This window comes from Podarcis pityusensis, assembly GCF_964106645.2.
Source record: "Podarcis pityusensis genome assembly, chromosome: 12".
Classification (NCBI taxonomy): domain Eukaryota; kingdom Metazoa; phylum Chordata; class Lepidosauria; order Squamata; family Lacertidae; genus Podarcis; species Podarcis pityusensis.
Genome location: NC_138037.1, coordinates 42,878,941 through 42,895,854, shown reverse-complemented (window position 1 = coordinate 42,895,854; position 16,914 = coordinate 42,878,941). Strand labels below are relative to the sequence as shown.

At 41.7% G+C, this 16,914-nt stretch overlaps 1 protein-coding gene across 10 annotated transcripts in view; it reads left to right on the top strand.

Annotated features, from left to right (window-relative positions):
• Positions 1-253: 253 nt before the first annotated feature.
• Positions 254-16,914, top strand: part of SLC4A7 (solute carrier family 4 member 7) — a 70,779-nt gene continuing 54,118 nt past the window's right edge. For 2 of the 10 annotated variants that reach the window (XM_080974557.1, XM_080974556.1), the window contains exons 1-2: positions 256-2,400; positions 4,832-4,870. In XM_080974557.1, the coding sequence (XP_080830683.1) occupies positions 1,915-2,400; positions 4,832-4,870 (525 nt within the window). In that variant the 5' untranslated portion in view covers positions 256-1,914. Of the gene's footprint in view, positions 2,401-4,831; positions 4,871-16,914 lie in introns of all 10 variants that reach the window. The other 8 variants (XM_080974561.1, XM_080974560.1, XM_080974559.1 and 5 more) reach the window with 6 other exon arrangements.

Here is a 16,914-nt window from a genome sequence, read left to right as displayed (position 1 = left end):
AGTATTGTAATTAATTATGACAATGCAGTGCTTAGGTACTGCATATATAAACCCAGCAGCACTGATGTGTACTGTTAAAATATTAGGTTTTGACCCAGAATACCGAGGTTCAAATCTCTGTTTAACCATTTAGTTTACTGAACGAGTCACTATTGGTCAACATACCCCGTGAAGCCCCTGTACTCTAAAATACGCCATTAACATTATTAAATAATACTAAATTGATACATAGTTGTTTCATTACACAGCTTTTTATTCCATCACAAGTCCTGGCTATCACTGCTCCCCCTTCTCATTTCATTCAACTCATATATTTATTAGAAAGTGCATCTTAAAGTGTGGTATTATGAATCATATTAAACTAATACACAGCTGCTTCATTAAATAGGTATTTCTCTTCCCATGCCCTATCAATCTTTCCACCCCCTTTCTCATATCATTTGTGAATAATATTTATTAAGAAGTGCATTTTTGGAAATGAAAAGGTGAACATAGGAACTATTGGGTGGAATGGAGGAAAACTTGCTCTACATGGATCTCTACTTAAAGCAGGGATGGGAACTCTGTGAACCTCCAATTTTTGGTGAACTGCAACTCCCATTACCCCTAATCATTGGCCAGACTGGCTGGGGCTGATGGGAGTTGGAGTCTAAGTTCGAACAGCATTGGAGGGTTGCCCTTAACAAAAGGATCCCAGTTCAGCAGGCCTGTTGAAAACACTTGAGGAGGCACCATGAGATGGAGTAGCAATATTGGGGAAGACAGACAAGTAGGCTGAGCCAGTATAAAGCACGTTCCTATAGTAGCCTACTGGGTTGCCTGGTTTCAAAAATTGAAAATCAGGACACCAATGTCATTGAGCTTTTTTTGGCAAAGTTGTTGAGCTTTTTGTTTTGCTTGCAAAAAACCACCACCACCATGTTTTTGAGCTATTTTTAAAGGAGAATTGGCAAAAACAACACTGCCAATATGGGTAGCATTACATCCGGATTTCCCCGGACATTTTTTTTTTTTGATGATGATTTTCGCCCAGGCGCTGCTTCCAACCAGTGTTCTGGGTATGTCCAGGAAATTCCGGACGTCTGGCAACCTTATATCCAGTGCTTTTTTCCCCTTTAAAAAAGTTTAGGGGTACTCTCATTTTCCACTCATATTGAAATACTGCCCCTCAATGAGGCCAAACCTAGATTCACAAAATGTTTAGGGGTATGCGTCCCCCTGTGTCCCACCAGAAAAAAAATCACTGCTTATATCTGCACCTTGAAATATGGCTCAGTTAAAAATATCCATATCGGCTTCTTCCTATATGGATGCACTTTATTCCTGTGTGCATCTGATCCCTTCCTCTCTGAGGCTCGGCTCTGCACGGGGACCTGCTGCCCCACTGTGCCTCCTACTGCCTGAGGCGGTTGCCTTACTTTGCCTCATGGGTGGGCCGGCCCTGGGCTGAAAACCAAGAGGGTGGAAGACTCAGTGGCAACTCCTTCCGAATACGAACACGCATGTAGGACCACACCGTTAGGCTCCTTCTCATCCACCGAGTTACTTCAGCTTCCGAAGCAGCCATTTGTTATGGGGGCTGCGGGGAAAACACCTAAAGATCTCATCCGCCATAGTTGTTTGTGGATTAGGACCGCAGGTTTTATTTTTTTATTTCCCCTCAAGGGGTCCGTTTTAAACACTGTGAAAGCAGGATTGCCTGAGCGGCTTCCAAGGGCCGCGCACAGCGATTCATTCTTCCTCGGGCCACGGAGGGATGTGGTTAAAAACGCCCCACACTGCCTCTCAAGCACCGTCGACGCCTATTCTGACAACCCCCTGAAGCAATTTATTTCCCCTCGCTCGATTTCTCTCGTGTTTGTGTGTGTGTTCTGTGTACTCAAGAGGGACTTTTACTTCTAAGCAGCAGCGTGCATGGGGCGGGGACGGAGAGGCAGCGCCGCCCTGCATGAAGGGCTCCCCTTGAGTGAGGAGGAGGAAGGTCGCGCCGTAAATCCCCCTCTGCCTCTGAGGAGAGAGAGAGAGAGACAGAAGAGAGAGAGCCGCTTCGCCTCTCCGCGTCATCCCTCCGGCCCAGGAGGAGGAGGAGGAGCCGCATTCCCGCGCCGATTGGTCGGCGCTGCTGCCAGTCGCGCAGGCGGGCGAGGGGCGCGGCCAAGCGTAGAGCCGGCTCGGCTCCCGGCGAGCAAAAAAGGGAAAGAAAAAAAAGCGGCCGGCCGAGTCAGGAGCCTCGTTGTGCTGCCGACGTCGACGACAGAAGAAGGAACAGTGCCGGCTTGTAGTAGTAATAGTAGTGCCAGTACCATTATTCCTTCCAGCGCAGCCACCCTCTCTCCTCCCGAGCCCTGCACCATGGAGGAGGAGCGGTCGGGGGAGCAGATGAGACCGCTACTCACAACGGTAACTGAAGAGCGGCGGGAGGAGGCGGGATGGCAGTTGGTTGCGCGCGAGGGAGGGAGGGGGGGACGTGGAGGGAGGCGCTCGCGCCCCTTTATCTCTCCCGCCTTTCCCCTGGGCTGAGGGCTCGGGCGGCCGTTGCTGCCGGTGCCGCCGCCGCCGCCGCCGCGCCTCTTTGTGGGGGCGGAGCCCCACCGAGCGCCTCACTGGGCTCCCTGGCTCTGTGACGGGAAGCGGCGCCGGATTAATGCCCGAGGACGAGACACAAAGCCAGGCGCTCTTTTCTTTCCGGTCTTGAGTCTCCCCCTCACACACACAAACCGACAGGTGTCAGTCTCTCTCCCTCGCCTCCCCTCAGCCCTTCCTTCCACTTCGCGCTTCCTGTTTCCCCCCGCTTCATCTCCGCAGCCAAACACTACTAACAACAACAATAACAACAGGAGCAATAATGTTGTGACACGTGGATGGAATTAAGACTTGAGGGTGTGTGCAGGGGGGGGGGGGAGGCGGCGGTTTTCTTGCTCATGGAAACATTTCTCATCAGCATCATCTCCGCCGAATGAATCCTCCACTTGGCGCGTGTGAGGAAATGGAGGGAGGCGCGCGTCTCCTTCCTTTCCACAACCAGCTCTTGCTGGTCTGGGCTCATTGCTTTTGTTCAGGCAAGAGCTCTTGATAGGGTGAGGGGTGGGCAGAGAGGGAGAGGGAGGGGGGAGCCTGGTTCTTTGTTCGAAGCTTCCCTTCTCCCTCTTACCCTTCTAACGTGCTCCCTTCATTCGGGCTGGGAAGTGTCAAACGGGGTAAAGGAGGATACATAATAAGCAGGCTGCAGCGGGTCAGGGCTGGCCTCTGCTGTCCTATGGGAACTAATAATAATAATAATAATAATAATAATAATAATATAATAAAAGGACATGTGTCCTGGGCACAGTGCAGCAGGCGAGGTAGGGGCATCTCCGGTGAGATGCCTTGCTTGCCTTCCGTCCTCCTGCGCCTCTTGACTCCTTTGTGAGTGCAAACACATGGCTAACCCGAAGCAGCTCTTTTGTCCTCAGAGCTCAAGGAAGTGGCAGATAACTCAGCAGTGATTCACTTTACTTCCTTTCATGGCTGGGGGTGAAATGAGGCGCAGTCTGTCTCTTCCCCGCCACCCCACCCTTCGCTGCTTTTTAAAGTGGTACTAGGAAGAAAAACATTAGTGGTTCATCACAGATATATTTTTTTGCCCCCTTGCGTTTTAGATGAGTTAGCCAGGATTTTACTGAGTGTTTCCATGACTTTGTCCTGCTGCTAAGGTTGCGTTCATTCCCAAGGTTCCTTTGGACTGTGCCATGGCACATAATCTAGTTTTAAATGGCACTAGGAGATGGAGAGCTCTTCTGATAGCAAACGAAGTTAGGCGAGTGAACAACCCAGTGTAAAAGCTTTCCCTCTACTTCATTTGGCTTGTAATATGTATTAGTACCATGTGGCAAACAATTTAAGTACTGGATTTAACTTGATTGCTGCACATTAGGATCTACATCTACAGCAAATTGTTCGATATAATCTAAGTAGAAAGGTAGTGGTCTATTTTTTCGTTGGTATGGTAAAACAGTTTTGGTGGACTACATTGTGGGTAGTATTGAACTATGTATTACCTAATTAGAGTATGCCTATTTAAATGAAAGTAAATAAATGTCAAATTAATGTGGTTTATGCACATTGGAGGTGGCATAATAAATAATGCTAACTTGCGCAAAAGACAGTAATAGAAAAAGAGTTATTACTCCTGATCTATGATGAGGGGAACAAAAGTAGGGCTCCTAAGATCTCTTGGACAAAGAGTCAAGAGTCTTTAGCTTCAGGTTTGCCAACAGCCACAAACAAAGGGGGGGGGGGGGAGCCACAGGATTTGCTCCTTTCCTGTGGTTAGTAGATGTCCTTAAATCCAAATACAGTAATGTCTGATCTTTTTGATATCCAGCTGTCACACAGAAGTGACACTTGGAAACCATGCCAGGTTTTTTGCCTGGAGTGTATCTCTAAAAGTTACTTGCCCAGTTGTTTGCCAAGGCTTCTGGTGTGGAAAGACTCCACAGTTATAGCAGTTTTCATTTGGTAGGGATTCAGGTCTCTCATCTTGGCACTGCTTTCATTTATATACCACCTCTGCCCTCCACCTTGCCTCATCTGAGTGTTGCTTGTAACTAAGGCTAAGTGTCTGACAGCAGACAGAATGTTACTTTGGGAAGGGTAGTGTGTAAGAAAGGGAGGATGCATTTGATCTGATTGCTGATTCTGCAGTGGTTCCTTTGACCCTGTGGGTTCTTGTGCTCTTTGGCTATCCTCTCATTATGCTGAGTATGAGTGATCTGTTGCAAATATATTTTGTTTTGCTTTTGGTCATAACAGTTTTTGAGGGAATAATTTTGCATCTTTTGAATTCTTACAGATTACAGAAGGAGACGGTCGTTCCAGCTTCTTGAAGGAGGTGGGGGCCCATTAATCTTTTGATTAGAGAAACGCATGACTACAAAAATTGAATTGCTACATTTACTTTTAAGATATATTTTTACATAGGAGACTATGATATATTCACTGAAAGATGCTAGAGAAGATTGGATTTGGTTTTACAATCATGGAGAGGGTTAATGGTTCCTGTTCTCATAAGCTTACATAGATTGTGGTCTGCCTAGTTCTCTTTTCCTGTCTAGGAAGAAAAGAGCACTCATTTATTTTAATATGAAAGTGTTTTTATAATAAAACGGATGTAGACCTGTGCGTATTTCCTTTTTGCAACAATTAGCTCTTCAGCTACGTGTAGTTCTAGAATGTTCAATTGCACCTACTTTTTTGCTTTGTGGCAATGATTTTTGATCAGGCCTTTTTTACCATTTACAGTTTGAAGCACCATATACTGTATAGGTTTTCTGAACCTATCTGGAGGCTTTCACAGTAATATTACAAGTACTAATAATATTTCACAAGTAATATTAACCATTCTTCTCAGGCAACCTTTCTATGGAATATGCCAGCATTAGGATTTAATGTTTTGCTAGAAGTTGGATCTGTGTTGATCTTCTGATGAAGCGTCTTGCATGCTAACTTTTTGGAGGGTTTCCTATTGACTAATATGAAAATTCCTTGAAAGTAAAAGGCAGCATCACATTTTATCCGGCACTTATGATAAATCATTGTGTGAATTCCCTAGGAAGGTAAGCAAATCTTACTGCACCTTATACATATGTAGGATCCTGCATATTATAATCTACACATCTATAGCATCCTGAGTCCTTCTCAGAAATCTGTTCTTGGAAATCTGGAAGGGTATTTTTGGAACATTTGAAATGAGCCTACAGCTTCCTACAGTATCTGTTGAGGGTCATTTAATCAATCTTAAACTAACCAATCCACTAAAATAGCTTTAATTATTTATTACTATTCTCTTCTGCACTGATGATTCATGTAGGTGCATCCGTGTCCATGGTTGCAATTAGCTGTACCAGGTGGCTATTGGATATGAGAGAAAGGGGTGAACTTCACCCCATGGCCTACTAGTAAGCACAGCACTCGCCTCCTTTTGAGTTACCTGAAGTAGGTGGAACAAGAAAAGATGAACATGCTGGAAAGAGGGTTCCTCTCTTTGCATGCATGCTAATCTATTTTCTGTTCTGTTGGAGATTAAGAAGATGAAAGGAACTAATAAGTGAACTAGATAATTTCCTAGCATTTAATGAACCTGAGATAAGGATGGAATTCTTCAGATTCTAATGTAGAACATTTCCCTCTGGTTTGATCCAACACAATTACCATTTAATATTTCAAAAAGTCATGGCTGCCTTTATATAGCTGTCTAAAAATGCAATACTGAAATCTAATAAATGCCAGGCTATCCTAAAAAGGCAAGGAACTATATGTATTTGTGCAGTGCTATTTAGCTCTTGTTTATACAACTGAATATAGCTGGAATAGTCCCCCCCCCCCCAAAAAATATGATGAAAATACATTGGGTGAAATATTTTCTACCTGCTATTGCTCTGACTTTCCTGTATATGCATATTGTGCCTTGTGTTTTATTTTGTTAGCTAATAGTGGGACTGTGCATAGGATTTCACAGACGTGTGTGCCAGAAAAAAATGTCTTAACTCAAAATAGCTTGTACATATGGGTTCCTGCTATAGAATTACACAAACTTGTCACCTGATGGCATTGTCCTTCATAAATCACATTCAGTCATTACTCCGTTATGAGGTTGGTTCTTCATCATTCTCACAGGAGTTAAGTATGTTGGCTTAAAACATTTGGTTGCAATGTTGTCATATTTTTTGTTGTTGTTCTTTTTATTGACTCTTCCAAAAGCCAGCTAAATTGAGGTTATGTACTTCGTTTGCAATAACAAATCTACTTGATTAGCCTGCTTCTAAACTAGTGAAAATAAGAAAGGGTATTAGCTGAGGACTTAATCAAGACACCTTTTGAACGAAACATTTTGCTAAGCCAAATTTCATGGTTCCTGACAATAATTCTAACTTTATTTTGCACCTTGAGTGAGTTTTAGCTAACCTTGTAAGTAATTGTACACACAATCTAGATAATATGCAGCTCTATAAAATAGCCTGAAGTGTAAGAATAGGATTACAAATCCACATATGATACTGTGTGCATTGGTTTTATCTTGCTCCAGAGTTAGCTTGCAGATACCCCACTGAAAATAATGACAAAACTTAATATTGATTTTGATGGCCTAGGTCTAGGACTACACTGAAGAGAATCATGTGATGGAATATTTTATGGTGCACAGAAGCTCTTATCTTAATAGAAGCAGGATAGACTTTTAAAAAAAATCCTCAAATGAGATGCAGAGAAGAGAGGGGAATTAAGAAGGCTAATGCCAGGGAAGCCCTAAGAGGAAAGGCAGAGGAGAATAATAGCATCATCAATTCATTCAAATTCAGTAGATAGGTCAAGGAGTTTTTTCTAATATAAGACACTCATATAAGCACCCACCTAGCATTTGAGACTTTCTGATGATGACCTGATCTTTATTACATCCCATGGGGATTCTAAATTACCGGTAGTCCCTGCTGGGACAAGGCCTAATGCTCTGAAGTTCTCTTGATAGAGGTGTATAGCTGCTTCCTTCTGCCTTTCTGAAAATATAAACTTCCTTTTTGAGAATCTTTGAGAATTATTTCTTGCCTACAGAATTTGTTGTGTGTCTGTGTTTGCCTTAATTTTGTTGATGATGCAGGGCTGGGGGGTGGGGAACTGATGGGACATGCAAAATAACAAAGAATTTCTTAAGTGAAGGACCAGGGCTTGCATACAATGGTTAGAAACTGTTTGACCTGCCTAGTAAGATTCTGACAAGAGGTAGCTCGGTACAGTTCAGCTACTGAAAACCTTTGACAAAATTGCTCACTCATAATATGTTCCGTTCTACTTCTGTCATTTCTGACTTGGGTAATTTTGAGATGTGTTCTTGTTGTCCCCCCACCCCATCTCCTTTTTAAAATGAAGGCTGGGAGTGTCAGCTCAGGACTTTTGACATATTTGAATATGCCGTTTACAAACACTTCCAAATAATGATATATCTCACTTTAAGTTGAAACATAGTTTAGAGGTACCTCTGCTTCAGTGAGAATTTTTGTTGTTTATGGTTTAGTTTGCTTTTACAAATATAGGATGTTCTGTTGCAGAGGCACTAGAGGGCACTGCTCTCATATCTTGGTTAGAGAAATCCTGTGTTATGAAAATACACATAATATGTGGAAAGCCAGTGAGGACTTCATTTATAACATTTTAGGCTGTAATCTTATACATAATTACCTGGGAATAAGCCCCATTGAACTCAGTTGGAGGTTTTAGATGAGCTGAGAGGTAAGTAGTGAAGAAAGGAGAAATCATGAAGGAAGAATATACACAAATAGCCAAGGTAAGATGGGCCAGAGCTCAGAATGAACTCACGTTTGCAAGAGAGGTTAGAAGATGGGTAGGCAAACTAAGGCCCGGGGGCCGGATCTGGCCCAATCGCCTTCTAAATCTGGCATGCGGATGGTCTGGGAATCAGTGTGTTTTTACATGAGTAGAATGTGCCCTTTTATTTAAAATGCATCTCTGGGTTATTTATGGGACATAGGAATTCGTTCTCCCCCCCCCCCCCAATATAGTCCGGCCCCCCACAAGGTCTGAGGGACAGTGGACCGGCCCTCTGCTGAAAAAATTTGCTGACCTCTGGGTTAGAAATAAAAATGGTTCTTGTGGCTATGTTCAAAGCAAGAGGAAGAACAATCAAGTAGTAGGTCCCTTGCTTGGAGAAGATGGGGAAATGCTCACTAACACGTTATCTTGGAAAAACTGACAAGTGGGGTGCCTCAGGGTTCTGTCCTAGCCCTGTTGTTGTTCAAATTCATTATAAACAACTTGGATGAAGGAATTGAGGGGATGCTAATCAAATTTGCAGATGACACCAAACTAGGAGGGGTAGTCAAAGCCGCTGAAGACATTATCTGGATTCAAGATTACCTTAACAGACTGGAGAACTGGGCCAAAATGAATTTCAAGAGGGACAGATGTCAGGTTCTACACATAGGCAGGAAGAACCAGCTGCAAAAATATAAAATGGAGGTATGTCCCTTCCAACTCTGTGATTCTGTGACATCTGGTTTACCAGTAGGACTTGTGAAAAGGATCTAGGGGTCTTAATAGATCACAAGTTTAACATGAGTCTATAGTATGATGCTGCAGCAGCAGCAGCAGCAGCAACAGCAACAACAACAACAACAACAACAACAAAACTAATGTTATTTTAAGCTGCATCAACAGAAGTATAGTGTCCTGACCAAGGGAAATAATAGTCCTGCTCTATTCTGCCTTGGTCAAACAGACCATACCTGGAGTACAGTCTCCAGTTTTGGGCACTACGATTTAAGAAGGATATTGACAAGCTGGAATGTGTGCAGAGGAGGTTGACCAAGATAATCAAGAGTCTGGAAACCAAGCCTTATGAGGAACAGTTGAGGGAGTTGGATCTGTTTAGCTTGGTAAAGAGGAGACTGAGAACATATATGATAGCAACCTTCAAGTATCTAAAGGGCAGTCACATGGAGGATTGAGTGTTTTCTCCTGTTCTGGAGGCTAGGACCCGAAATAATAGATTCAAGTTACAAGAATATACATTCTCACTAAACATAAGGAACAGGAAGAACTTTCTGTCACTAAGAGCTGTTCGACAGTAGAACAGTCTCCCATGAGAAGTGGTGGACTCTTCATCCTTGGAGGTTTTTAAGCAGAGGCCGGATGGCCATCTGTCATGAATGATTTAGTTGAGATTCCTGCACAGGGATTTGGACTAGATGACCCTCAGGGATCCCTTCCAGCTCTACAGTTTTGTGAGTTTCTGATTTGACTTCTGAGTACAGTTGTTCCTCCCTTTGCGTCTGGGATTTGTTCCGGAGCCCTGGATGCTCAATGAAAGGGACACTCAACAAAGTGCTGCTCTGCGCATGCGTGAAGCGTGATTTAGCACTTCTGCGCATGCAGCAAACCCGGAAGTACCCAGTTCCGGTACTTCTGGCTTTGCCACGGACGTTGGACAAAGTGGACCCTAAACGGGATGGACTCAAAACGAGGTACCACTGTAGATGTGTCAGATTACACTGCACACTTGGCACTCCTGAAGCTAGTATCTTGGTCATGGCAATAAGCCATACTTGTGAATAGATACAGCTATTCTTTTCTTCATATATAAAGCCTTCAGCGTGTTGTGGGGTACTTAAAGTGTGTGTGGACAGGATACACGGATCATACTTCAACTACAAATAAAACTAAACTAGTTTGACATCTATGGAAATTGAAGTGCACTTGTGCTAATAGCAGAAAGGGTGCTGCAACAGGTAATAAACCTAGGCAGTGATCTAGTTAGCACAGAAAGCCAAACCATGACTTGGCATGAATGAGAATACATGCAGGTTGTTGGAGCAAAGTTTGCAGCCACAGTGCTCCTTCTGAGCCATGATTTGTCTTAGCATTGTGTTCAAACCCAGGCTTGTGGTTTGTACCTTCAGACAAACTCCAAGTGATAAGGCAAGAACAAACTTTTTTTACAGCTTGTGACTTGCTTGTCTCACTCCCAACATTCAGGTGCAATGCTTTACCAAACCATGGCTTTTCCCTGGGTAGCATGAGAGCAGAACGGCTGAGCGCAGAACACCTGAGTGAGGAGCAATAGCGCTTTGATCGAGCAACCTGCACATTACTGCCAAACCCTGGTTTAGCTTAGTGTTAAGTGCAAGTGGGGTCATTGTGTTCTTTAAAATATCTGCTTGTGTATAAAATATGTGTTTGGAATGTGACTGGAAGCATATCACAGGCATTCAAATAGCTTTTGTATAATGATTCCAAATTATTACTTGTTTCTTTGTTTCTGGTACGTATGGATGTGTGGTGGTTCCTCTTCAGACTGTAGTGTTAAGTGTTGATAGCAAAAAAAAAAAGGTGATTTAAAAATATTGCTTGATACTAATTCTTCATGAGCAATGGGATTCAATAGAATATTTAATATAGTGATGAACAGCATATGCAGTATTTTGGATTCAAAATATACTGAAATAAAGTCTCAAGGCTTGCTTCAGATGATCTAATGAGAGACCATTTATATGAATGTGAAAGTGTGTGTTTGTAATCAAGAAAAGAGGAATGCCTTGCTTCCATAGGTGGTCAGAATATCAGCAGGGTAAAAGATGCTTATTCTTGAGGCTAGCTTTATGTTGCCAGGAGATTGAGAAAAGGAGCGGCTGACATTATCTGACAGTTCTTTTCCTTCAGCAGCTCTGATGATCTTCTTAAGAAAATAATTTATTGTTTGCTCTGGCAATAATCACTTTTGCCTAGTCAGGGGAGATTGTAGAAGCAATTAAGAACTGCACTCATGTTTTCAAATTTTGAATGTCTGGTGAATGCATTTAGTTCATATGACAATTTGTATGACATTTAGATTAGTGCACAAAAGAACATGCTTGAAATTGAGGTCTAGAGTTGTACTCTGCTTCAGAGGAAAGCTTGGGATATACTATCAGCAATACTTCAGAGGAACACATTGTGAGTTGAGTTCTCTTTATTTTTATTGAGTGTAAAGCTAAAGTGGCACAGGCCTATGCTAAACAGTCTATTCCTAACTCCTGAAGTAGTAGTAGCTTAGTACAGTATGTTCTGTCACAGTGATGAAAGGCGGACCAAGCTGGAAATGCCAAAAAGTGCTTCTGCTGATTGACCTAGTTCTATAAGAACAAAATCTATTTGTTTCACTCTTTGTTGAGACTTGATGCATTCAGTGTATCTGCACTATCTTTCTTCAAGTCACACTGCTGCTAGTGTTCACTTAAATTAATCATCTGTAATGGAATCTACTTAAGCAGCGTTTTGGAAACTGCAAGCTGCTTAGTGTAGTGAAAAATAGACTCTTAAAATCAGATTATATGATATGCAATTTCTAATTACTCTTGGCTATTACTCTTGCCTATATTTGAATACCCTAGACAAGGCAGTGGCATGTTTTGAATTGAAGGACAATGGTTCTTCCCCCACTTCCCTCTCCAATTCAAGAGACACTAAAATCAATTTAGCGGGTATATCAGACCTTTTACAAATCTAATTATATGCTGCTAAACAGCAAGGGCCCCAAAGGCCAAAATGGAAATTTTTACGTATTTCACTCACTAGAGCTTGCGTAGTTAATTATATAGCTGTTCTTGCTCACACACTTGTCAGTCTCTGATTATAGTGACCACCAGCCATTTGAAATTAATTTTGTATTATTTGCCTATAGGGATGGGGCTGGCCCTGTGTCATTCTGTCTGACAACCAAATTCCTATTTACCTAGTACTGGCCCACATGGAAAAGAATGGACCGTTAGTTCCATTTTCCTACCTATAGAGCTGGTACTGGTCCTGTGCCATTCTGTCTGTCAGTCTATTTACCTAGTACCAGCCCATATACCAAAGAATGGACCTTTGGTTTCTGATTTCTGAATTACATATTGGGAAATGTTCTTTATAATGTCCCCAAGGCCATCAATAGTATATATATTTTTACAATGTTGGAAATAATTCCTGTGCATATGCTATTTGATTAATACTTTCATTTGACTTCATAGTTGGTGAGTCTACCCACCCAGTATTTAAAAACTGAAATGTGTAAAATCATTTCTTTCATAAAGGAAATGCAAGCACTGGCAGTGTACAGGGATGAATTGTCAATCCCCATTCAGCCATGAAGCTCACTTGGTGACCATGGGCAAGCCACTGCCTCTCAGCCTACCCTACTTCAAAGGGTTCTGGTGGGGATTAAGTGAGGTGGGGAGGTCCTTGTATGCTACCTTGTGGTCCTTGGAGAAAAAGGTGGGACATAAATGCAGCAAACAAATAATCATTTTGTTGTTCATCAAATGTACCTGCAAATGTTTAGAACAGTGCCTTACAACATGAAGGTATTTCATATATTTCAAAAACTTGAGTAAAGCCAAACAAAACTCACAGAAATAGTTTATTAGTAGAAACATATGTTTGAAAATAAGCGGTTCAACACATTTCATTTCATTTATAAACTATATATCACATTTATCACTCAACTCTTGTGCTGTATATCAATATTGGCATATATTAAAAGAGTGGACGAAAATGAGCAACATTTCCCAAAAGTCAATTACCCTGTATGAAATTGTGTATATCATATTCCTTCTGTTATTGTTTTAGCACTTTTTAAATACTTGTTTTCAAGAACTTTCACTCTCTGGTTCAGAAGTTCATACTGGGATAATTTCGGTAGATAAGTATAAGCAGATAAGAATAAAAGTGTGCAAGTCAACTTACTAAGGTTGGCAGTGGCAACAACTCAATTATTCCATTAAATGAGCACAGCAATGTCATGTGGACCCAGCTTTCAAAAGCAGTCTTTTCCCTCGGTTTGAAAATTGTCTGAATGCCTTGGCTCTTCTGTCATTTCCTTTACTCTGTGGCATAACAGAGTGAACAGCTATGAGGACTGTATGTGGATCAGTAGAGGACTTCAGAACCAGGCTTTCTGATTCTTTCTATCATGCCTGTATTGTTTTGTGACAGTCTTAAAACCTTTATTCTCTCTGGGTTTTTGTTGTTGTTGTTTTTTTTAGGAGATGGAGAAGTAGTTCCTGCAGTACCACATTGGTCTAGGTAGAAGTAGGAAGCAAGTGATATTTGAAAGCTTTCAACAAAAGTAGTTCTCACATCTGTAGGAACTTATGAAAGACTGAGCATTCACTTGACAAACAAAAAGCAATGTTCAGCACTGGTGCTGGATTTTTCTGACATGGTCCAGAATGTGTGTCACCTTGTGAAGGTATATGTGTGTCTCTGTGTGTTCATCCCACCCCGCTCCACTCCTTTGAAAGCTGATGATGTACCATCATTCAATTTATTAGTTGACATTATAGTATCTAAAAACTCTTTATTTTTAAGGGAATTCACCATTTGTTTTAAGTTTGACAATAGATATTTGCTCACGTACACACACATAGATATACTTTTGTATATCATTCTGGGATTTAAATTTTTTGAAGTGGTTTATAAGTATTATAAACAATAATTAAACAGCCCCAACTGTAAAGGTTACGTCATACTTCTCAGCCTTGCATTACTGTATATTTATGCGTGGTATAGCAAATGTGCAGATTTGAAATTTGGCTTTGTAAAAAATGCACTCGTTAAACAGTTATCCTTTTTTGGTGTAGCCTTTTAAGGCTATGTTTATAAAATGTTCCATTCTATTTTAGGAATCTAGTTTAAGAACCAGGTATTAGTAATATAATAACCTGGTCCTTGGTTAACATTATGGTTACTTGGTGGTTTTGCATTTGGTCCTTAAAATAAAAAATGTGGCAGAGCAGCCTTTAAACTAATATGGTGGGGGCCATTTCATTCCAGGGATGAGGAGTAAAATGTTTATCATTTTTCAAATGGGGGATGGGTACAGCGAGGCATTGAGAAAGCAGGGGCACATGCTAACTATTAGAGAAGCAAAGGCACCATAGGGTAAAACCCATATTCCAAAGACCAAACACACTAGTTATGGGTGTTTATATGCTACTGCTGGAAGCCTGTGAGCCAAAATGGACATTAGCTAGAGTCTTTGGTTTTGAGAGAAGAGCATAGATATAATGGACATAAGGGAAACTTGGTGGACTGGAAAAAAAAAACCTGTTAGACCTGGTTATCTCTGTTAAAAAGTATATAGGAAAGACAGGGAAGGTTGTGCTGGAGGTGCTGTAATCCCATACCTCAAAGAGGGCACAAAGTCCAGCAAGATAGAAATCCTCAAAAGGGCAGACTCCACAGAGTTGCTGTGGGTGGAAATACCAGACCCAAAGAATAATTAGTACTATTGTCCAGTGAAAAAAACACCCAGGTTGATCTTGAGATGGAGAATGAAATCAAGAAGGCATGAAAAATAGGATGTAATGTAGCAATAGGGTAAAGGTAAAGGGACCCCTGACCATTAGGTCCAGTCGTGGCTGACTGGGGTTGCGGGTGCTCATCTCGCTTTATTGGCCGAGGGAGCCGGCATACAGCTTCCGGGTCATGTGGCCAGCATGACTAAGCCGCTTCTGGCAAACCAGAGCAGCGCACGGAAACGCCGTTTACCTTCCCGCCGGAGCGGTACCTATTTATCTACTTGCACTTTGACGTGCTTTCGAACTGCTAGGTTGGCAGGAGCAGGGACTGAGCAATGGGAGCTCACCCCGTCACGGGGATTCGAACTGCCGACCTTCTGATCGGTAAGTCCTAGGCTCTGTGGTTTAACCCACAGCGCCACCCGCGTCCCAATGTAGTAATAAGTGACTTCAGATACTCTAATGTAGACTGGCTACATGTGTCACAGTCATGACAAAGAGATAAAAATTTATTGATACCCTAAATGATTGTGTCCTAGAATAGTTTCTCATGGAACCAGTCAGTGACCCTGGACTTAATCTTAAGTGACACTGAGGACCTGGTGTGGGATGTAAGTGTTGTTAAACCAATTAGGAGCAGTGGCCATAGTGCTATGAAATTCAACACACACAAAATTGTTTGTTATATAAATATTTAAAAGGCTTGGTTTTTACAGTAACATGTTTTTAATTTTATTTTTTTTGGGAGCTGCCCAGAGTAGTTGGGCCAGCCTGGTTAGATGGGCAGCATAGAAATAATAAAATTATTATTATTATTATTTTTTAAATCATTTCATTCATTTAATTCATCGCCATTTTATAGAGGTAGTGAAGTCCACCAAATTGGATGCCTTTGAAACTTGATTAGGTCAAAATAATGAAGGGTAAGGCTGTCATTGGTTTCTAGTCATTTTGACTATGTTCTGCCTCCACTGTCAGAAGCAATATGCCTCTGATTACCAGTTGCTGGTAATCTCAGATGGGCAGAGTGCTGTTGCACTGATGGCCTGCTTGTGGGCTTCCTATAGGCATCTGATTGGCTGCTATAAGAATTGGATGTCAGCCTTATGTTCTTAAACTCTGGGGTAAGAAAGTGTATTGTTAAGAAGACCAAAATTAGTTATAAACCACAATTTTGGTTTCTTACATAACGACAGGATAGTTTTTAGCAAAGTCCTCTTCCTGTCTACGTGGGAGGAGGAAAGGGGAGGGGGAGAGCACAGAAGCCTGCTCATGTATCTATCAAATGGTTTAGTGTTATGTGCAAACTAAACATATGTATGTAGGAACTTGTACCTTATATTTCGTTCCTTAGAAGCTATAGTTTGAAAAATGATTCTTGGCATCTGCTCTGTAATGGGAATTGATCTTCCTTCCCCCACCCTCCCACCTGCAGTACTTTTTATAGATCCCCAGGAGAGCTTTTCAGGCTCAACGTAACTAGAAAATTGGCTTTTATGAATATATAAATGTGTACAGTGTTTGAGACCTTTTTTAGTTTGGGGATTTGAGTCAAACACAGTGACGATAAAACCTTGGGCCTTAACAGCAAAACATTCATATTGCAGGCCGTTTTTAGCTACTGCTGTAGCTAAACGTTAAGTCACAAACCACATAGTTTCAATTCCTTTTTTGGTGTTCCCTTGGTGGGAATTGAAGGCATGCCATGTTCCTCCATTCTGTTATTATGTGACCTGTGCTGGATGTAGTTACTGGCCTGGAAGACTAAGTATCTTTACAAGATAACTGGCTGCAACAGAGTGATTTATACAGCTGTACATCTGTGTTGGCTGTACTGTTATAAAGTAGTTATGTGTGGTCTGGTTTCTTCAGGCTCATAGCACTGCAAACCTGCACAAGGGCATTCTCCATTTCTTCAGCATCAGCATGGAAGGAACACATATAGACAAGGAGCTGGTAAATACTTCTTTCAAAGAAATAACATTTTAAAGTGGCTAGAACAGAACTCATGATATTCACTCTTGTATGTCAGATTGCGTAAATAATTGTCTTGAAAACCTTTGTAATATCAGGGTTTAAAATACACACAAATTTAGCTATATAGTCATTT